A 22,380-nucleotide genomic window follows, 5' to 3' on the forward strand; every position below is an offset into this window, starting at 1 on the left:
CTACAAATTCACTTTGTCCATGTGTGAAATTGGAATCTACTACTTTCTGCATAATCATCAGAGTGTGCATGTTATAGGTTTTCTTTATACCACTTCTTTCCCTTGCATATTTGTTTATGGTACATAAACCAAGAGGGAGAGGGGGGGAAAAAGCTCACTTGGCTGGAGGAAGTCAATATATTAACATTGCTTATGCAGTATTGCTGAAAAAGTATAATGAAAAATAGAAAACTTAATTTTTTGTTATAATAGGCATGCAGGAAGCAACTGCATCGTAATTTAAAATAACTAAACCACACTGGCAGTAGTATACTTTTATGCAGAACTTTTTTCCTGAGCGCTCCCATCTTGTTAAATCTATATTGAAATTATGAATGGCCTAGAACTGAAATTCAAGGAATGATGGTTAGAATCAGCATGTCGGTTCCGATGTGAGAGGCAAAGCATCTGAGTGTTTCTGTGGATGGCGTGGGAGGAAGATCCACTCAGTAAGATGAGGTATGAAGAACAGAATAGAAGGTAATCTACTGTATGCAGCCTCTCAAAACAGTGATGATTACTGTTTATCACTCTTTTCTGTCTCTTTCAGAAAAGATACGGAAGATGGTGAGAATGGGGCCTTTCTTGAGAATGGGGCCTTTTTTTGCATAATTTCAACTTAATTGTGGAACTTTCTATCAAAGGTATGGATTTGGGTGTGGTAGTGGTGTTTGGTTTTGTTTTGCCTTTTTTTTTTTTTTTTATTATAAAAGTGAATGATGCAGGCAAAAGTTAGTCATTGAGTTGTAAAAATTTGCGATATATTTCAGTTATAGGCATTCTCACAGTTTTCTCCAGAATCTCTCTTACTGCTTTATTGCTCACACATTATGCTTAGTAGGTCATTTGTAAACAAGTATTTCAGTACTTGTATCTCTGTTTTGTTTGTTGAGTTGTTATTTCCCCTTCTGAGGAAGAACTGTGAAGTCATGGAATCTCTGCTGCCCTGGTAAGATGGCAAACGGGCAGATTCCTCAGCAATCAGCAGTGTTTCTGGCTGCCTTCAGGTTTTTTGGCCTCTGTGTTTCTGTCAGTCTGCGTGATTTCCCCTTCATAAATCCATGCTGACTACTACCAATCACGTTCTTGTCCTTACTGTGTTTGGAAGCAGTTTGCAGGATTATTTGCTCCACCTTCCCAGAGATCAGGGTGAGGCCAACAGGCCTGTAGTTGCCTGGATTGTCCTCTTTGCCCTTGAAAAGAAAACAGGATTGATGCTTGCTTTCTTGAGTCCTCTGGAACCTCACCCATCAGCTTAAAGCTTTCAGACATGGTTGAGAGTGGCCTCACAATGACAGGGACAGCTCTCTCAGCGCACTCATAGTGGCATCTCATCAGGTCCCATGGAAGTGTTATGTCCAATTTGTTTAAAGATTTCTTAATCTGATCCTTCCTCATCCAGAGTCTTTATTGCTCCAAACTTTCCCACTGGTCTCAGGGGCCTGGGATTTCAGAAAGCAGGTCTTCCCTGTTGAGCAAGGTGAAAAAGGCTCTTTGATGTTTTGGCATTGTTCCACCAAGTACCCATCCCATTCAGCAGCAGGCCCGTGTTTCCCCTAGCCTTCTGTATGCTGCTCATGTATCTGTACAAAACTTTTGACCTTCATATCCCTCACCCGATTCAACTCTGGGTGCACTTTGATTTTCCTAACTCCATCCCAGTTAATGGTGTTACTGGATCAAGCGTGTGCACAGAGTTGATGTGGCTCCACTTCGCCTCTGTTTTGTTGATTATAGGATCTCTATTGTCCACATCACCCTGCATCCTTTACTTGCAAACCCTGACCACCACTTCCTTACTCAGTTGTAGGTCATGCCTCTCTTTCCATCATTCCTAGTCTAAGCCTTCCCTTAACAAGTTGACTAGCTTTTTGGCAAGGATGTTTTTGCCCCACATGGTTAGTGAATTCCACCACCTAGCAGTTCTTGAGACTTAGAGAAGGTCCCATCGTTGTAAAGGCTGAGTCCCTGTTGTTGACATCAGCTGCATAACAACTTGGTTTTGTTGGTGGGATTCACAGACTCTTCCAGGCCTTCCTCTTCACCAGCATGACAAAAGATAGGACCTGGCTACCAGGCACTGGCCAGCACCCTCTGAGCACTGTAGCTGTGCTTGATACGCTCCTGGTCTCCCTTGGCTTTATCTGTGGTACCCATATGAAGGAGCAGCTGAGGATAACAGTCTGAAGGCCGGACTGCTACCAGTCTCAGTAACAGCCTATCCATAGTGTCCAGGAGCCAAGCCCCTGGCAAGCAGCAAACCTTGCTGGTGGAGCCAGCAGAAGTGCCTCTGTCCCAGCAGCAGGGAGTTTCACACCACTGTTCCTTGCCTGCACTGCCATAGGATGCCAGCTCGGAGGCTTCATTGCATAGAACTCCCTGTTGTTGCCTGCTGCCAGGGCTCAGAACCTGCTCTGTAGATCAGAGCTACAAGAGGAGCAGGAACCTTCTTCCCAGTGCTAGAGCTTGCAAGCTCACAGGCTTCGCCTGACCTGGCATCTCCATGCCCAGCTTAACAAGATGAGGTTCTGCCTGCACCTCCTCTGTGCATTAGGGGTTCCTGTAGCTGCAGGGTCTTGGAGGGAATCTGGTCCATCTCCTTTTCCACATCCCTGATGTTACACAGTCTGCTTATATCCTTCCACAGCTTCTCTGCTTGGCAGATCCTCCCTCAGTGCATGCTTAGAAGGATATGAAACGTTTTTAAGTTCTAAACCTGCTGGTTGCCAAAGCTAACTTACAGCAGAGGCACATTAACAACTGGCAGATTCAGGAGTATAATGCTAAATAATTTATATGTCTAGAGACTGTACATAACTTTGTAGTGTATTAATACCATGTATACAACAGACTGTGGTGCTTGCATGCTACATATAGTAGAATTAAAAAAGAACAGTAAATGTAGGCCTGAGTAGTTTTTATGATTATCATGAACTTAAAAACAGTTTTAAGGGCACAGTAGCTGTATTCAGTATGCAACATGGGTTTATAAAATAAGTGTTAGCAAATATGATGAATTTTTAGGATAAAAATAAGCTCTTAATACTCTGCTGTACTTGAATGGAAACACTGTTGCACCAGAAGACAACAAGCAAAGGGTTATGATAAATAGCTCATAGGGGAAGTGTGGAAAAATGTTGGATAGCTTATTTGGGTCTGATTTTGATTAGACATCTAGAAAAAGAAGAAAGCAGTACATTAATGAAACTTGTCACTAATATTAAGCAGAGAAATTGCAAATGCAAATGAGGATTGACAAACATGAAACAAGTAAGAAAACCCCTGGAAACAGAGACATAAGATAAAATTTCAGTGCAACAAGTGGGAGCTGAAATGGATAAATCCTAAAGCCCAGAAATAAGGGAAACTGATGGATTAGGAGAGTAGCTTGGGGTTTATGTGTGTGTTGCAATATTAAGACACATATATGAAGGCAGCGTGACAAAAAAAATAACAGGAGCAATCCTTCCCTTGGAGGTTCTGCTGAATAATGCTTACAACTTAGTGCTGCATTTTTATGAACATCAGTTTATGAAGCTCCAGTGTTCATACTGTAGGACTTGGTGGAGTTTCTTCAGTCTAAAACAAAAAATAACCCAGCACACTATAAACTATCAGAATGGAAACCTTGATGTTTTAAGTGTGATTAATAATGAGAAACTTACTATTGTACAAGACCTCTTACTGATCTACATGAAAGATGTTAGGATAGAGTGGTTTCTTTCCCTACTGGTCTGCTATAAATGCCACGAAGGAGTTTTTTTAAGCAGGGAAAAATGACAGATTCCTAGGGAAGCTTGTGAGTATTTTAGCATGCAAGCTTTTAAAAATAATCTTAAAATATAGTTGGTAGACTGCAATAGGTAGGTGGGATGAATCCTTGTATAACATAAATCATTCCCTGTATTTCTTGTTTGCTTTGAAATGAAAACCTTTTCATTTTGATGGAATACTTCTTTAGTGTTTATATCCTCTGCTGCTGCTGGCTGGCTGTCAGTTGCTTGCTTTACCTATTACTTAATAATTTTCCCAGGTACCTGTTTTACTTGCATCTTGATGATAAATGTTTCATTTTAGTGAGATAGAACTAATGAAATCATAAAATATTTCTCTTCCTGATACTTGAACAGTGCATGTGAAATGTATGTAAGTTTGCATTTAATTCCTTAAATCAATAGCTGGCAGGTTTGGTTGTTGGTTTTTTTTTTTTTCCTGTTTGGATGTATGTGGAACCCTGTATGTTGCATGATACTAGCTAATTTATTCTTTTTCTTAATGATTTTTTAAATTTATCTCTCTAGGATAGTTTTTGATTCCTGGGTCGTGACAGATTCTTACCTGTTTGTGTTCAATGGGACGACAAATTCACTTTGTGGTTGACCCTCAGGGTTGGTGCTGCATGGGTCTGATTATCTTTGTCTGGCTGTACAATACAATCATCATTCCAAAAGTCATCCTTTTTCCTCACTATGAAGAGGGACATATTTCAGTTCTTGCAATTTTGTGTAAGTCAATTTAACTTAATCCTTTTTTATACGAGTAAAAATAGTGTATTTGGGTACTAGTTAACATGTACAAGAAAGATGAGAAAAAGAGGTGAAAGATAAAGGATAAAGGTACTGAGGTACATCTTACAATTTTGTGTTCTGAGAAGCTGAGACTTTCTTTCATTTCAAAGGTGTTCTGGCAAAACATGTTTGTGTGGAAACTGGGGAAAAGCATTAATATGGTTTTCAGATCCTGTAGCTAGGACTTGTTGACATAATTTCAGGCCAACAAAGTGCTTGTCAGAATTTGGAGTGGAAGTACTGATGGCTGGCAAACTGAATTTTAGTAGTATTGTCATACAAATGAGAAATGACCTGGATGGGTCAGCTAATATGAGTTATGGTAACGAGTTTTTCTGGGGAAAGATTATAACTGGAACCAACTTTAAAGTGAAGATTGGCTATTGGGAATGTCCTTTTCATGTGTAGGCTTTTTGTGCTAATATGATAGTGAAGGAACTTCTTAAGTGTAGTAGTAAGGTCATAATGGCATTCTGTTGGTGCTATCAAAAGAGTGTTCACTGCTGCCTTTTCCTTTCCCTTTTAAAGACTGGGGAGTACTTAATATTTTAGACTGCATAGCACCAAATATATGCCTGGAATTGAATGAGAAGGCTGAGTAATTTCTAACTTGGTGCTGGAGCACCTATATTTTTGATGCAGTGTACAATAGGTATTTTGTACACCTAAAGAAGACTAACAAGGTCTTATTTTTTCAGGTTATTACTTCTGCTCGTTGTTTTGTATAGCTTCATTACTAAAAGCCTCAGTAGCTGATCCAGGAAAGCTACCTGAAAACCCAAAGATACCGATTACAGGTACGTTTTTCTTTCTATATAACTGAATAAAAGTTATTTTAATGTCCTCAAAATAATTAGGAATCAATTTGATTTTGTGACATTTGATGGAAGCTATGAGCAGTTTCTCCTGAAGCCTGTGTTGTTAATGATATTAAAATTGGTATGGCCCTGTTTTTAACTTGTAAATTTCTAGCACTTTCCCTTGTATAGGCTCAAAACTTCTTTTTTAAAACTTGTATTCCATCAGAAGTTTAGTTATTTAGGAACTTCTGCTAGGAAATTTTTCCACATGAAGAATTTTTTTGCATTCTAGGCTTTCAAATATATTGCACATACTTCTAACTTGATAATACTTAATAAAAAATGTTTAGAGATGATTAGTCATTATAATTCCATAGTTTTTTTCCTAGTAGATTTATAAGATGTCCAAGGTGGTGGTAGAAGGTACAGGATTTTACCTGTGCATTTTCTACACATTTTTTTTTTCAGTGACTTATGTTTGTGTGGGCTGTTAACCAAACAAATGTGATGCTAATTACATTGTGTTGCTATGGAGTAGCAACTTAACATGTAAGAATTCTCTTCTGTCCTTGCGAATTTATTCCACAATTCCTTGATGGTATCTGATGCTTCAGAAATAGAAGGAAATTTGAAACCTTAGTAATTCTCCACAGAGAAAGCCAATATTTTTAGGAACTGTCGGATGCTATTAAGGTGCTTGTCTAATGAAGAGAGCTTTTATGTAGCAGTTTTGAATGGAGTAGGACTATTAAATAGCATGAGCTTTCTCACATAAACAGAAAATGCTTTTTGAATGTAGAAAATGCATCAAATGGAGTGAGGGGTGAATATTTCAGACTTCTTTTGTTGTTCCTGGCATCCACCCTATTGCATTTCACTCTCTCTTCCTAATGTTAGTGAGAATCTAGGATAATGTGTTCAGAAACATGATCAGTTTACCCTCAGCACTGATGTTACAGGGTGCACAAACTAGGCAGCTGATAGTAGGAAGATGTGTATCTCCCTGGGATTCAGATGTAGAACACTGATTGCAGAAAATCTCATGTCAGTGTTCTTTCTGCTCCTGGTAACTGATTTTTCAATCCAGTAAAAGGAAAGGTGGCTCAGACTTGGGTTCTGCAGTCAGAGTTCTTGCAGCAGGAAGAACAAGGTGGGTTCTGTAGCCCAAGCTGGAGAATGAAGACACTGAGTACAGTTACAGACAATTATATTTATGACTGAATGTTCATTTACCTGCAAGATACCAGGACCAGTACAAATTCCTTTTGTATGAATGTTTCTTTCCCTTTTAAGGGATCCCTTTGAACAGCCCTCCAGCGTCTTCATGGTCCATTCATTTCATATGGCAGTGATGCTTGATACATACTTGTGAAGATGGAACACTTGGGCTTGACTGTGGCATTGATCTTATGATTTGGTGTATGCTGTGTCAAGGATTTTATACTTTCTGAAGCAGCACTTCAGTTCTCTGGTATTCTCTAGGTTGACAGGAAAATACATTTTTACGTTGTATAAATTGTATTAAAATTTAGTTGGGATGTTTCTGAACTTCACTGGTTAGCTACCCTATTAGGGAGTGACACCTTTGTGACACTGGTTTTATGGGAACAGATTGTAAATCAGTTTCCATCTGGCATTATTACTAGTTTAATGATCTCAGATGTTGGGCTTCTTTACTTCCAGTGTCCAAATGTTATTTTGCTGCAAGAAAGACAAGATTAGAGCTGCCTGCAGGTGGCTCAGAAGTGCTAAATTTAACTTTATTTTATTTATATTGAGACACTGCTTTTTATGTAAAATTTCAGAATGCCCTACTGTAAAAACTAAGCTTACTCCTTTTCCACCTCCCCCAAGATTCAAGAAATTTCTCTGCATCAAAAAAGTTCTATCTAGGTAGAAACAACCAGTCAAAGTATTTTAAGATTTTCAGTCATGCACCTATTTTTCTTAAAGACAAAAAATATATGCTTTTGTGAATGGAAGTGTTATAGTGTTTGTGTGATTTGTTTCCCCTGTGAAAATGAACTTTCTAATATATCAGTTGAATTTTCATGTTCAAAGGCTTCCTCTAATTTGGGTGGTGCATTTTGAGATAAATAATAAGCTGAGTAATAGTAGCTCCTGGTAGTTTCAGCTGTTCAGTATCTCTGGAGATCAGAGTCTCACACTGGGCATCCAAACATAGCGTATATTTTTAAATACAAGTCTGTCCTCTGTATGTTCTTTGTTTGCCTTATGTGTAAAATTGCATGTTGTGTGGTGTATGTCTGAAAATGCTTTGAGGTGGAAGATGCTCCTGAAGTGTTCATTCTGTATTTCATTTTAGTTAGCTGTCTTTGACAAATTTGAGTAGCAGTATTTCCTCGGGAGGTTTTGGAATGGCAGGGAGATTGTACAATGGTTCTGTCTAGCACATACATTTTTTCACAGTAAACGTGTAAAAATAATTGAATTACAGTCTTCCTTGTTTGAGTGACAGCTTTTGTGCTGTAATAATTACTCCCTAGAAATATATGGGAGGAGAGAAGATTTTGGAGAAGAAGACTGGCACAGAGTGGCAATAATATTTTCCAGTTTAATTAAGGTGACAGTGGGAGAAAAGTTTTTCATATGCTGCTTACCCTCTCAGATCATAGTAAGATTTTTTTTCCCTTTGAATCACTAGTTTACGGATTTATCATGAGTGTGCTTTAGTGAGTTTAAAGCTCTCTAAAGTGTCTTTACATTTTCACCTAGAACGAGAATATTGGGAATTATGTAACAAATGCAACATGATGAGACCAAAGCGTTCACACCATTGCAGTCGTTGTGGACATTGTGTGAGGAGGATGGATCACCACTGTCCATGGTAAGACCAGGACATTTGTTCTAAAAATCTACTGTTGTTTTGGTGAATCATTTCAAAGTTCATGGTCTTGACTATTGCTCATTTGCCGTATTTTTTTCCTGGTAGTGCATAATTGTTTAGGCATTTAGAGCAGGGAAGAACAGCTTTGGGATTTTCGTATATCTGCAAGTAAAACTGAAAGTAAGAACTGCTGCATGTAACATTTTATCATTGTCAAATTGTTATATGCCATATAGTTTTGGAAAATTAACATACTTTGTTTAAGTAACTGGATTTTGTACTGCTAGAAGTGATCTCAGCATAATTAATTTCTACACTGCAGATGTATTTCAGAGGTTGCGATTAGTTTCTGATGCTGGAAAAAGAATATTTTTTGTAGGAAATTAAACAATGTGTTTCTTGAATTGAAATAGAAGATTACAATTTTTATATAAGAGAGGATGCTTTTTATAATACTAAAAAAAGCTGATGGGTTCAGGCAGGTTTTGTTTTTTGGTTTACCAAATGGCAGTGCTGAATAGAAAATGTTAGTGATTTGTACCATGCCCTACTTGTCATAGCTGCTCTGGTTTTGTAGTGAAATTGCTTATTTTAGTGTTCTCTAACTAGTTTCAGTCGAAATGAACTAATCTGGGTAAAATTCTCTATTTAAACTGATTGATTGTAGCTTAAAATTAAAATAGACATTTCTGACAGTAGTTCTGAGTTATTGTTTGCAGCAAGACAGCAATGAAGAGCTGCAGAGGACACAATTGACATCAGGATCCTCCTATGTTGATTTAGTAATTTTTCCAACTATCCTTTTTGTCAATTGCTATTTCAGAAAATTGTGCCAGTATAGTGCTTTTGTTATTATGCCTTAGCATGGTACTGTGCCAAGAATGTTTGTATGAAATTGCACCCTGACCACGGTTTTTGCATCAATGTAACTTCTGTGAAGCAGATTAGACCTAGAATTCGAAGGTTTTGAATATCATTATTTCTAGAATCCCAGTGATTTCTTTACTCATTTATGTTGGAGTTTGCAGAAGGAGTTTCTGAATAAAGGTGCCTGTTCTGTCTTCTGTGTACTAGACTCCTTCCCAAGTCATGCTTATTTGTCATTGGGATATCTTGAGATGACATTTATTTCAAACCATTCATTTGCATTTCCAGTTTTTGGACTCTGTATAGTTCACAACCAGTGAAATGTGTTGAGTAGCAGAAGATAATGCATACTACTGTGAAATTTTGCAGACTTTTAAAAAATAATTTTGTTACTTGAGCGTTACTTAAAATTGTGGGAGTATCTTTGCTATTTGAAGATACAGAGAAATATATCTTCTGTTCTGAGCAGTGATCTCAGTAATGCAACCTACAACTTAAGTAGCAGTGTAAGGAAACCACTCTTTATGGTAACTACCATCTTTAAAGTCTTGATTAAGAGTGGAGTGATTAGTCAGTAGTTATGTTTACGCCATAAAGAACCATAACTTCTATTACTCACAATATCATAACTGCAGTGTTAAAGTCTTTATATTTCTGTCTTTATACATTTTGTTTCTCTGCAGGATTAATAATTGTGTTGGTGAAGACAATCATTGGCTGTTTTTACAGCTGTGTTTCTACACTCAGATCCTTAGTTCATATACGCTCATACTTGATTTCTGCCATTACTACTACTTTTTGCCTCTGAAAAAAGAAAATTGGGTAAGAATCTGTTTTCTCTACAAAGTGAGTAAGTAGCTTGTACTGCAATGTAATTTATTTTGGTATCTAGTTACCACATGCTTCTGCTAGCTCAGTCGTTTACAGCGAGAGTTCAACTAGATGTATGTTAAGTGAGCAAACTGGTTTAAAGTAAGTAACAAAATACCTTTCTAAAAGGGTATATGACTTCTGTTTGTTAAAAGAACAACATTAGTTTTCTTAGAAATCTAGGAAAGGAGGACAGAACCAGTTAGGTTCCTTTAGAAGAGATTAGTGAATACTGGCGAGAAGCAAAATAATTGCCTTACATGTATTCAAGTATCTTTTTACTTTCCCTGAAGTAAATTTTTACAAAGTATATGTCTATTGTAAGTCCCTATTTAAAAATGCTGATACTGCCAGAAAAATGAGAAGAAACATAAAATTATTCTGAAAGGAGTAAAAAATACATTGGTTTTGAAGCAATATTTTGTGTTGCTTTAAAAAGGTCATGTGGGTTAAGGGAGAATTGAGTTTGTTGGGTTTTTTTTTAACCGAACTCTATGCCGTTATCATATTTCAACATCTTGTCATCAGTAAAATGCAGTTGAACACACAGAGAATATGGACTTATGGATGTTAGCTTGAAAATTGCTGAAGATGTGAAAATGCTAGAACAGCAAATGTTATGAGATCTCATAAATAAACATAAAAACTTCTACCCAAAATCTGAAATGGACTTTGTATTGGTACTGATCTATAGCAAAACAAGCACCCTAAAGAAAAAACCTAGAAAACAAGTTTAAAACATACTAAAAATTAGATAACATTCCAGATATCCTAAGTGTAGTGTCTAAGACTGTCCCAGAAATTGGTATTGTACTCTAAATTTGTTGAGATTTTTTCCAAGTACCGAAGTGCTGCAGATTTTTTTTATTCCCTGTTGGTGTGACACCCCAGCATACTCTCTGCTGGTGATGTCACACCCATCTTTCAAGGCTGCTGGAAACTGGCCTTTGGTTATGGGTAAGGCAAGTCCCTTTTTCCATTTTGTTGAGCAACTTCAGTTTGTTACATTATTTTGTATTCCAAATGGTATAAAATAAGAATATTAAACTTACTTTCAACTTTCAACTTCTGGAAGAGAATGGGGCATAGCCTTCCAGTTTTCTTTGCTTCCCTATCTGTCTGCAGTGGATTTGGTGTTTCTGAAAAAGCACATGCGAAGATGATGTGTCGAAGACTATACTCCTTTGACCATCCAGAACTGATAAAAGTGTTATATTCCAGTTGATAGAGGCCAACTTTTTATTATATGGAATGTACCAAAGTTGAGAATTTTTGCAAATCATTCTTAAAATAACTTATATTCTAAAGGATTCCTCCCTCACCCCATCTGTGTATTTCCCTTTAAATGGCTTAAGGGACTCTAAAAATAAGGAAAATAGAAGAATTTGCTGTCTTCTTGGATCATCTTTCTATAGACACTGCTCTCTAAAATGAGACAGACCTGTAAAATATGTCAATTAAAATGGAGTACTCACATTTTTCACTTCGTTTCCAGTTTGTTTCAGATGGGTTTTTCATATTTACCTTTTTTTAAGGCATTGTGAGATCTGAGGGAGCTATTTTGATTTGTTGTAGCTGCCTCCAAGTTAAAAGGGATATGAATTTGCAGTCTTTCTCTATTAGTGAATAAATCTGTCATCCAAGTAAAATTTCTTAGGTTTTTGAAAGGTAGCTAAATGTAAATGCCTTTGCTTCTAGTTTCAGTAGCTTTGTAAACTTCTTCCAACTGCCCTTAGTTGGAATTTTGGATGTAAACCAAAAGGTTACATTTTCTGAATTGAGCGGGGCCAGTGTTTAGCACAGATTCAAAAAACTGGGTATTTTTTTCTAAGCAGCCATCTGGAATTAGCTTATCCATGATCATTAAAAATATGTGTGAGGTTTTTGGCAGTGTGCCTTCAACTTAATTTTGTTTCTTTGGATATAAAATAGTACAGAACACAGAAGCAGTAGAGTTAAAATTGCTTTTAAGGCAGTTGTGAAGTAATAATTTTATCACAGTACTGATTAATGCATTATGAAAATAAGATCACAGTAAGCATGCGAATATTTCCTTTTGAATGAAAATTTGTGGTTTTATTTTAAAAGGGTTAAGTAAGAAAAACCCAAACATTTTTTATTAAGTGTTCTGAAGCTTTAAAGCTTTAAAGCTAATGGGGGAAAGCCCTTTCAATAGAGATACAATCTTTCAGCTCAGGTCTTATAGCAGAATATTGCTTCATAGTAATCTTGGCTCTTCTAATTGATACACTGTCAGAAAGATGGATTGTGGTTATTGCCTCTGTTTGTCCAGCAGGAGGAGTACAATTACTGCTAGAAATGAAGGAAATGGTAATTAAATTGTCTATGGGAGATCCTAGCAAAAGAAAAATACCTAATAAGAATAAACCAACATATGAGTTCCTCTGTTACCTTTGGTGGTTTTAAGAGGCTAAAACTGGAACATTCTTAATTTTGCATCTTCATTAAAAAACATCAAGGTCAGGAAGTTTGTATCTTTTAGGAAGCATTAAATCTTGTGGGTAGTGAGATGACAAGAATAAATACTAGTCTTCTTATGACTACATATATAGTTGCTCTCTACTGTGGCTGTGCTGGCAAAGATTCAAGACACAGCTGGTTGAGTAGAAGCAAAAATAAATGCATTGGCAGTATATTTTACCTGATTTATAGAAGACTTTCAAGCAAAAGAAGTTTTTAAGCAAAAGAAGTTTTGCTGATACATACTGTTTGCTAGAAATGGTGGTAGAATGATTTTCATAGCAAAAACCACTGACACATGAAAACCTAAACCTCTTTGCTCTGATTTAGTTTTGTTTGTTCCTGGTTCTGCAGTTATCCATTGAATATTATGAAAATTACTTAACTAATTTTTAAGGAGTTCTGGGCTCTATTCGTACAGGGGGAGGAAAGATCAATGAGGAAGCATTGTAGCAGTGTCAGCCTGCTCTGTTTGGGACTCGGCTTTCTCAATTCCAATAAATGGTGTTGGAAAATATTCATTAGTCTTTGTAAGATTATGTACAGTACTATTTCTTTCAATATTATATAGTAGCTAATATTAATTAGAATCTGGAATTATGTATCATCCAAAGACCATTTATATATAGAAACATATATAGATATGTAAAGAGAAGCTAAAGGAAACCTTTTCTCTCTTTGGGGCATTATATGACCTGCAGGATGTGAGAATTTTTTTAAAAATTAAAACAGATCAAAATTTTCCTTCTCAGTGTTCTGCAAAAACAACCTAACCCTGCTCTCTTCCTGTATAATTATAGGGAGAGTATATGAATATTGAATTAAGTTTAGAAAATAAATTCATGGTCTATACAGAAAATATAGGAATGACTGAGAAGATGATATTTTGTTAAAAATATATTGATAGTGTCATTCTTATGTGAATATTTTATGGCCTTTTCTTAAAATCTGTTCTACTCTGAAATGACTTCGGATTTATCACTTTGGATTGAAGTCTATGTAGACAATCGTTTTTGGAATCAGAGTGCTATTCCCATTTTCACTTCAAACCATTCATGAATCAGACTGCAAAACTACTCATTTAGCAGACCTGAAATAGTCCTCAATCAAAAAGTGCTTTACATAAACGTCAGCTGTTATTAATAATAAATATCTTTGCAAAAGGGCTTATTAGAATGCAGCTTGTGTTCTGTGAATTAATTTCCCTTTTTTTTTTTTTTTTTTTTACTGTATCTTTGTGGAGTCACGTATTTCTATTTCAATGCAGAATTGTGAAAGTAACTCTGTTATTAGGATCTGATTACCAAAAGACTCTATTCCTGCATATGCTTCGCTTTTCTATAGAAAAAATGCTGTTCTGTCTGTACAGATTGCTAGGTGAGGGCCCAGTATTGATTTCCAGGTCATCATTGCCTGAGAGACTTTTATTCCCCTTGGGTTGTGTAATGGAAAAATGTTGGTGATGTTTCCTCTTCAGCAACTCCCAGTCTTTTCTGGTAGATGTTTTTGTCTTTTAGGAAGGGAGGAAGGGAAGAAGAAGAGAAGGAGGGGAAGAAGGAATGAAGGGAAAAAGGAAGGAGAAAAGGAAGGAAGGAGAGAAGGAAGGAGAGAAGGAAGAAAGAAAGAAAGTATTTCTTGGTCTTCACTTCAGTATGAAATGTCTTTCCTTTTCTGTACCTCTAGTTTTAACGTAGGTTAGGAGGCCTAAGTGCAAAATGCAGCCTGCCTTCTTTATTCTAGAATTTTCTGTTCTCATTTTTTGCGTTATGTGGTTATATCTTTTTTGCTGATGAAAGTGATGCTCAAGAGAAGGAACTCTTCTAAATTAAAGTGTTGGAGGGATGCTGAGAGCTGTGCTACAAACTTTTTTCTAATGGGGGAGTGTGATGCTAGATCCAGAATGTGACTTCGCTGTTGCAGCTCTTCTCTTACATTTCACCATTTTCTGACAAGTTTTAGCATGTTAAAATATTTCTGATAAATAAAACAGTGAAGATGAACCTTGTTCAACAAGTGAAAATGCCATGTCCTGCAGTTGGGCCACAACAAGCCCATGAAACACTACAGGCTGGGGGAAGAGTGGCTGGAAAGCTGCTTGGCAGAAAAGGACCTGGCGGTGCTGACTGACGGCTGCTGAACATGAGCAGCTTGTGCCCAGGCAACCAAGAAGGCCAACAGCATCCTGGCCTGTATCAGAAATAGCATGGCCAGCAGGGCCAGGGCAGTGACCATCCCCCCGTACTCGGCACTGGTGAGGCTGCATCTCGAATCCTGTGTTCAGTTCTGGGCCCCTCACTACAAGAGAGACATTGAGGTGCTGGAGCAGGGCCAGAGAAGGGCAACAGAGCTGGTGAAGGGTCTGGAGAATAAGTCTGATGACGAATGGCTGAGGGACCTGGGGTTGTTTAGTCTGGAGAAGAGAAGGCTCGGGGGGACCTTACTGCTCTCTACAACTGCCTGAAAGGAGGATGGAACGAGGAGGTGTCTCATCTCTTTTCCCAAGTAACAAGTGATAGGACAAGAGGTAATGGGCTCAAGCTGCACCAGGGGAGGTTTAGGACATTAAGAAAAATTTCCTGAATGAAGAAGGGTAGTCAGGCATTGGAACAGGCTTCCCAGAGAAGTGGTGGAATCACCATCCCTGGAAGTGTTCAAAAACGTGTGGTTGAGGCCTTTAGTGACATGGTTTAGTGGTGGACTTGGCAGTGCTGGGGTAACAGTTGGACTTGATGATGTTAAAGATCTTTCCCAACCTAGCTGATTCTATGATATGAAAAGAAAGCATTTTACAGCTAGTCGAACTTGTGTCTTACCTTGCTGGTAAAAAGGGGAATAAATATTAATATGAACGCTTTTAGTTTGAGTTGATATAATTTTGAATTAGCTCGTTAACTGGGTAAGAATAGTTTAAAAAAAAAAATAATTGAAATTAAGCATGTATTTTCTACAGGCAGCAAGAAGGGCCAACACTAAAAAGAGCTGGCTTACCAGTTCCCAAAAGATGGTGGGATTTGCTTTTTGTTTTATCTGGTTAACTAGTGATTTCTTCTTGTTCATTAAACATTGACTTTTTTCATAGCTTTAGTAGACAGCATAAACTTTTTTTTTCTGCATAAACTTTTTTCCCGGGTTTATATTTTGAATGTTCATGGTAATAACTTAAATCCAAAATCAGACTTTTTTACTAAATACAATTTGCTTTAACTATTTTCTGTTTAATTAAACCACAGTATTCCTGAACCCTTAACCATTACACTGAACTTAAAGAAGGGAAGTCCAAAAGCAGTGTTTTTCAGTTGTGTTTTGTTTTGGGTTTTTTTCCCTTCCCTCTTTCAGTTCACTTTTATGTTCTGGTTGTAATTTAAAGTATACTTGAAAAGTTTTAATAGTTTCCTGCTGTGATCTGGCTTTTCTAAGTGGGAAAACAGATGTGTACATTCAAAAGACAGCCTTGAGAACATAATCGTAACTTATAAATAAGAGAATGGGTGTGTTAACTCATTATCAAAGGGTAAGACAAGATGTGAACTTGCAGTACATCTACAGTAACTGCCATGTGCAAATGTTTTCCTGTTATAAAAATAAGGTGTTTTAACCTTTGAAAAAGATCTATAAAACTTCTTACACTTTTCATATTTTCTGCTGGATGAGAGCAGGCTTTCTAGAGCAGGTGATGCAGTAAGTTTGTATTCTCCTATATCCTGAGCCAATTTGGTTGTGCACCCATATCCAAAGTTAAAATAGTCCACTTAAGGCCAAAATTTAAAATATGAGGATAAATTTATGTTGGAAAATAGTGTTACAGTGAGACTAAGCCAATACAAATACTCAGATTTTGTAGGTATCATCTTTAAGAGTCACGCTAGGAATGTTGTTATTTTTATTACAAAAGATGTGATATTAAAATGAAATTTGCCGTGGCTTGGAGTTGTGATCTGGGAATCTTATAAATCGGAGTATTTAACTGAATGCTGTTCTTATATTTTGGAGCTTTTGTGTAGCAGTCTGGCAGAGTTTGAGGTGGAATATTCAGGAGTAACCCATTTGAGCTTGCTCTATTCCCAAACCTTAAATACCCAAATAAGGTTTTTAAAAATCTGGCAAACCCTCCCCAGCAATAAATAAAAGATTATTGTTTTAGAATTTCAAACCATAAATGTATCAATTTGCAATGTAGCTCAGAAATCCAGTATTTGCCTTTAGTTGTAAGTCTTTGGGAACAGCTTTTATCTAGCATTTCCACATGGTTCAAAGACTTAAATTAATTTCTAAGTGCTAAAGTCTCTCTCTTCTTTCTGTCTTGTTCTAGGATGTTTTTGTATTTAGACACGAACTTGCTCTCCTAAGAATATCTGCCTTCATGGGTATAATAATGTTAGGTGGAATAAGTGGACTCTTTTACACTCAGCTTATGGGTATTTTCACTGTAAGTATCTATTTTTAGAAGTATATATTAGTTTTATTTTCAATAAAATTAATAAAAGTAGAAAAGCATATTACATTTAAGGAAAGAATAGAAAAACACTTGTACTCTGAGGCATCTCTTTGGTATGTGGTCTGTCAAAACTCTTGTCTCCAGGGAAGTCTTAAGAAGGCATCTAACAAGTGTCTAATAAGATTCACCTATCAAGGCAATTTCCTGATTTAGATTAGTAAGATAAAATCATACATGGTCCTGGAATTGTGCAGTCTACAAGGTATGTATTTGTGGGTTTTGATTTTCGTTTAAACTCTCAAGTGCCTTGGTGTCAGTTATACTTTGTGACAATGAGGGTCTCTGTTAAGTCACGCGTGAAAGTCTGTGTTTCTGTTTTCTTTCTGTTAAGTATTTTAATAAATATGCTTACGTTCATATTTCTTCAGTTGCTAAACTGTGCAATGGAGTCAAGTAGAATTTACAGTCCAAATGTATATTCTGTATTTAAAAGTACAGAAAAAAAATCCTCTGCATAGAAAAATTTTCCAGTTAAACGGATTTGGTGATGTAATAAATATCTACAAGAAACAAGTGTTTGTTGCTGTAATATCCTGTTGTGTACATTAGAAGTTAGTCACTAGCAGTGAATTCTTTAATTATCTTGAGAATCCATGCAAGTGGTTGAGGTACTGCAGTGTTGAATGGAGAGAGTATAGTAGTTGGATCTGTATGTGTCTAAAAGAGTGTATGATCTGGCCTGCAAATTTTTTTTTAAAGACAGTAACGTACAAGATGACAGCATCTTTGTCACTACAACTGGTTGAAATCTGCCTGAGGTGTCATTTTGGGATTATGAGGGTTTACACAGTATTAACCTTTGTAGGTGCATAATGGAAAGCCTCCTAACTGTATTATGTAATTCCTTTGTATAGAATAAAAGACAAAAATTACTGCATAGTTTTTCCTTCTGTTAGATAAAACAATAATATTGCTCATTGTTTTTATTGTATTACCTTTACATAAGTTTACTGCCTTCTGCTCTTTGCGTGACTGTAGCTATGCTGTGTGTTATTTTTGCCATCCTCCAGCTGCTCTACCCGACTGCTTTCTGTACTTCTGTCAACCCCCACATCTACAGATTTGCCTTTGTGCCCCTCACTGTGTGCCTGGTTTCTGTTTCAGGATCTTGCTGACAGGTTCTTACCTCCCTGTTTAAATGCTGGCACACAACCTTAGTGTTTGTGTCCTCTAGAGCTGGGACTTTCTAATCTGATACTATGCCTTGCTGGGTACCTAGCTGAAGTGGTGCACACATCTGAATTCTGCTCACCCTCGCTCCCTGTCATGGGATGCAGAAACACAGGGAGCCTGAGAGTTCAGATGCTGAAATACGGATTTATTTTAGTTGCATTACATACTGTGAAGTACATCCTATGCACTTACTAAGCTGGCCGCTACCCTGGAACAGATGTGGGCTAATTACATTTTCAAGTCCAGCCTCGTTTTATGTGCTGAAATCATAATTCTGTGGGTTGCTGAGCTTCAGTATGCCTGTATACTCTGTTTTGTCCTCTTTGCCCAACTTCGCAAAACAAACCACAATAATTCTGGATATGGGTGGACAGTGAGAGGCAGATGCTGGAAAGTACAGCTCTTCTGCATTAGAGCATCCTACTGCACCCTACCTGTAGTGGAGGGGCTATTGTGCTTGCCTCCTATGGACAAGTTTTTAGGTTTGAGATTGTTTGGTTGGGATTGATGGGGAAGTAGAAATCCATTACTGGGATCTCCAAGCTCATTCATTCACACCATGTGGATGCTGTTGCATTGACTCATTGAAGAACACAGGTCATGTAGTCCGTCCCATACTCAAAGCATTTCCATATTAGCAGCACAATCATCGTCTTTTTCAGTCCTTACTTCATGAATATAGAATTGGCAAGAATAAACAATGCAGTCATTATGAGGAGATTTGCTTGGGAACAACTAGTCAGACTTCAATCAAACAAAGCCAAATCTGTTTGGTGAGGTTGTGCCTAGCCTGCAAGTTATGTCAGAAAATCTTTCAGTACAGATGATTTTGATTGTCAGCGTTGTAGTGTGGGGATTTGCTTTCTCCATAAGCACTGACTAACAGCTTTGGCTAGCCAATAGAAATGGGAGAGGAGAGGGCAGCAGGTGAGTGAGTAGTTTCTTTGCAGGCTCCCCAAAGACACGCCTATGATGCATAGAATAGGGAAACAAAGAAACTGGGTATACCCACCCACAGTGCTGAGCACACAGCGTGGAAGACATTGAAGTCCTGTAGAAGCAGTGAACCGTGATCACTAAGAGACAGCGTTGTTCCTGCTGTGTGTTGTGCTGGAGTTACTGTTCAATATCTAACCTTCCTGCATAAACTGAGCAAATTGTAACTGAAATGAACTCTATTTAAAATAATGAATTAATGATGAAATTAAGCCTAACTTATTAAAAGGTACAGATCAAAATTCATTTAACAGCAGAATGCAATTGTGCAAGCATAATTTTGCAGACTTGAGGTTAATTTAAAAGAAACACTTGGAGGCATAGCTACGCAGCAAAAACATTCATGTTATATTGATTGATCCGTAGCTATTCTTGAGAGCAACAATTTCAGTGATTGCTGAAGATGCCCAGAGATGTGTGCAGGAGAGGTGGACAAGAGCATGGGCCTTTTGGAAAGGTGAAGCAGAGCAGCTCTTACTTGTGCTTTTACAGGAAGACAGATAATAAACAGTTTCCTAGTTCATGCTCTATGCCTGAGTTTGCAGTTTAACATCAAGACAAGATTAGTTCCACAGCTCCTGGATAAAAGTGTTTTTTGAATAATTAGAGACAGTCAGCATTTCATCTGTGTGATCTAAACTTTCACTGATACATACTGTTGCTAAAAGAGTCCAATGAGTTTAGGGTTGTAGGGGTTTGACATTGTTTACCTGTGTTTCAAATGCTGCCAAAATCGTATTTCTGGAAATAAAAATAAACTCAGGATCTATGAAACTTTCATCCTTTCTTAGCAAAACATCCTGATTCCCTCTAAGGTAAACCTGCTTGATGTCATTATATAAATTTCTGAAAACCAAGCCAACAGTTGCTTTTCCAGCTAAGTAATATAAAGCTAAGGCTAACTTTTTCCAGGAATATTGGATGTGCATGTTAAAAAAAATCCCCAGTTCTTGGTCTTTCAGTACATATACAGAATGTGCTCTGCTTACTGTCAGTCTTACAGAAGCAACTTGGTATAAAGAAACTACAGACTTGTTTATCCTCTTTTAGCATCATGAATAATAAGTAACTGGCACCTGAAATGGTAGTTTCCTACTTCATTGTTTATGGTTGATTTCCACATCTGAATGGCTCTGCTCAAATGTAAATGATTGGAATGTAGCATGCATTGTGAAACGTGATATGTACCCTAGTCACAGCAGTTCTGCTGATTCTTCATATTTATGAAAGTTTATCCTTTTTCTACTGCAGCAAGATAGATAAAGTTGAATGTATAGAATTAATTTGCATTAAGTGACCTAAGTATACAGCATTTTATAAGCAGAGTTGCTCTTTACTAGAATTGATCTAAGTGATAGCTTGATGAGCTGTAAGAATGAGCAGAAGTTTTTTATAGGATTTTAAGGGGAAATACTGGCATTTTCTCCTCTTTTATAAATTTTTTCCTAAGTAAAAAAATGTTGCCCAACTGAACATGCAATAGAAAGGATATAGCGAATATACTCCAGCATGCTTTTCTGGAACTGGACACTAGCTAAAACAGGAAAGCAAAGCAGCACATTATGAAGTACAGGTGAAACATTCTACTGTGTGTGCTGACATTTTCCAAAATTCAGTGTTGTGCAGTTGACTGATTTCTGTGCTTACCAATTGCATAACTTGCATAGGTTATAACAGTATCTACTGTGTAAGTTCTTTAAGAAACAAGTGCATGTAATCTGCTGTTATCCTGTTTCATGTGTGTTTAACAGATACCAAGATGCTTGTAAAAAATGTGATTTCTGGTAAAAGTGAAAACTTTGTAACTCGTGTATTCAAATTTGGCCCTTGCACATAGACTGTTCTTAAGACTCTACTTACTGATTTCTAATAAAAGTGAAAACTTTGTAACTTGTGTATTCAAATTTGGCCCTTGCACAGAGAATGTTCTTAAGACTGTACTTACTGCATGAGAAGGTGATTAACAGAACAAGTTACGTAACGTAGTAGTTGAATGCGTTTACCACTCTCTTATTTTGGTATCACTGTTGGGGTATCACTAGCATATCTCATCTGGAGGTGCAGGAAGCCAAAGGGCAAGGGAGGTGACTTCCTACAATGAGAGAACAGCTGGTTGGCAAAAACTGTCCTTAGAGGAACTTTTGACATGAATTGTTCCAATGAAGAGGGGAGCAGCTGAGGTAGCCTCTGTATACAAGATTAGTGCTTTCTCCCTTGAAACTAGCATATGTGAAATACACTTCTAGAGGAAGGGGTACACAGCTCTTTTCATCCTCCTTCTCCATTGCTTTCCCAAGCTCTGTTTTGGCTCACCGTCATCCTGAATTTTAACACTTCTTCCAGCATGTACCTGAGATTGCTCCTGAGAAACTTTTATTTGAATACTTTGGAAATAGAAGTATTTAAGTTCTTTCCAGTTCATAAGTCGCTGAAATAGAGAGAAATTTAAGATCCTAATTTAGGAACTGTAGGATCCTAAGAAGATACTCCTAAAATCTCAGCATAACAGTCTTCTTACTTACAAGTTTCGTGTTTCTAGAGAGCTGGGTAGAAGAAAACAGTTTCACTCCTGAAGAAAGTAATGTCTAATGTAATTTTCAAAATGATAATGCATTTATATTCAGGGCCTGCTTATCTTGCATACTTGGTGCTTGCTTTACCAGCCCTCTACTTTCTGCAACTGCTTGTAGGAAAAATTTCAATTTTATATTTCTGAACTGAAAACAAGTCTGTATTCTCACATTCCCAGGTAGCATGATGTTTTCTAATGACAATGCTCAACAAATAAAAGCAAGCTTAGCATGTAACAGTAAGTGAAAAAAAACCAAAACCCGAAACCAAGCAAAATGACAAGAACCCAAACCAAAAAAACCCCAAACAAACCAACCAACCAAAAAAAAAACCCACCTCGAAAAACTCCACCCAAAAAATATTTTTGTCAGTTGCACCCTACAAAAACTAAATATTCTCCTAGTGAGAATAATATCTTTTTTTTTTTTTTTTTTTGTAAAGAATTGGTACCCCTTTCTTCAGACTTCTAGATGCTTGTACTCTCACAAACAATTATTCCTTTTTTGCCTCAACCACTACAGGTTAATAAGATGGCCCTTCATAGAAAAACTCCGTGAAGGTAGACAGATGGGTTTTTTTATTTGGTGGTTTGTAATAAATATTAAACTCACTATTTATAGATAAATTATAATTTTGCTTGAGATAGTTGTGTCTCAGAAAGTTTTTAAATTT

The 22,380-nt window shown here is 37.1% G+C and overlaps 1 protein-coding gene across 7 annotated transcripts in view; it reads left to right on the plus strand.

The window, feature by feature from the left end:
- Positions 1-22,380, plus strand: part of ZDHHC21 (zinc finger DHHC-type palmitoyltransferase 21) — a 35,297-nt gene that overhangs the window by 2,749 nt on the left and 10,168 nt on the right. For 2 of the 7 annotated variants that reach the window (XM_030512267.1, XM_030512269.1), the window contains exons 2-8: positions 590-683; positions 4,341-4,544; positions 5,306-5,404; positions 8,144-8,255; positions 9,806-9,944; positions 13,991-14,101; positions 16,783-16,899. In XM_030512267.1, coding sequence (XP_030368127.1) covers positions 4,391-4,544; positions 5,306-5,404; positions 8,144-8,255; positions 9,806-9,944; positions 13,991-14,101; positions 16,783-16,899 — 732 coding nt within the window. In that variant the 5' untranslated portion in view covers positions 590-683; positions 4,341-4,390. Of the gene's footprint in view, positions 1-289; positions 499-589; positions 684-4,340; positions 4,545-5,305; positions 5,405-8,143; positions 8,256-9,805; positions 9,945-13,990; positions 14,102-16,782; positions 16,900-17,052; positions 17,841-22,380 lie in introns of those variants that run through there. The other 5 variants (XM_030512270.1, XM_030512268.1, XM_030512272.1 and 2 more) reach the window with 5 other exon arrangements.

This window comes from Strigops habroptila, chromosome Z (assembly GCF_004027225.2).
Source record: "Strigops habroptila isolate Jane chromosome Z, bStrHab1.2.pri, whole genome shotgun sequence".
Taxonomy (NCBI): Eukaryota; Metazoa; Chordata; class Aves; order Psittaciformes; family Psittacidae; genus Strigops; species Strigops habroptila.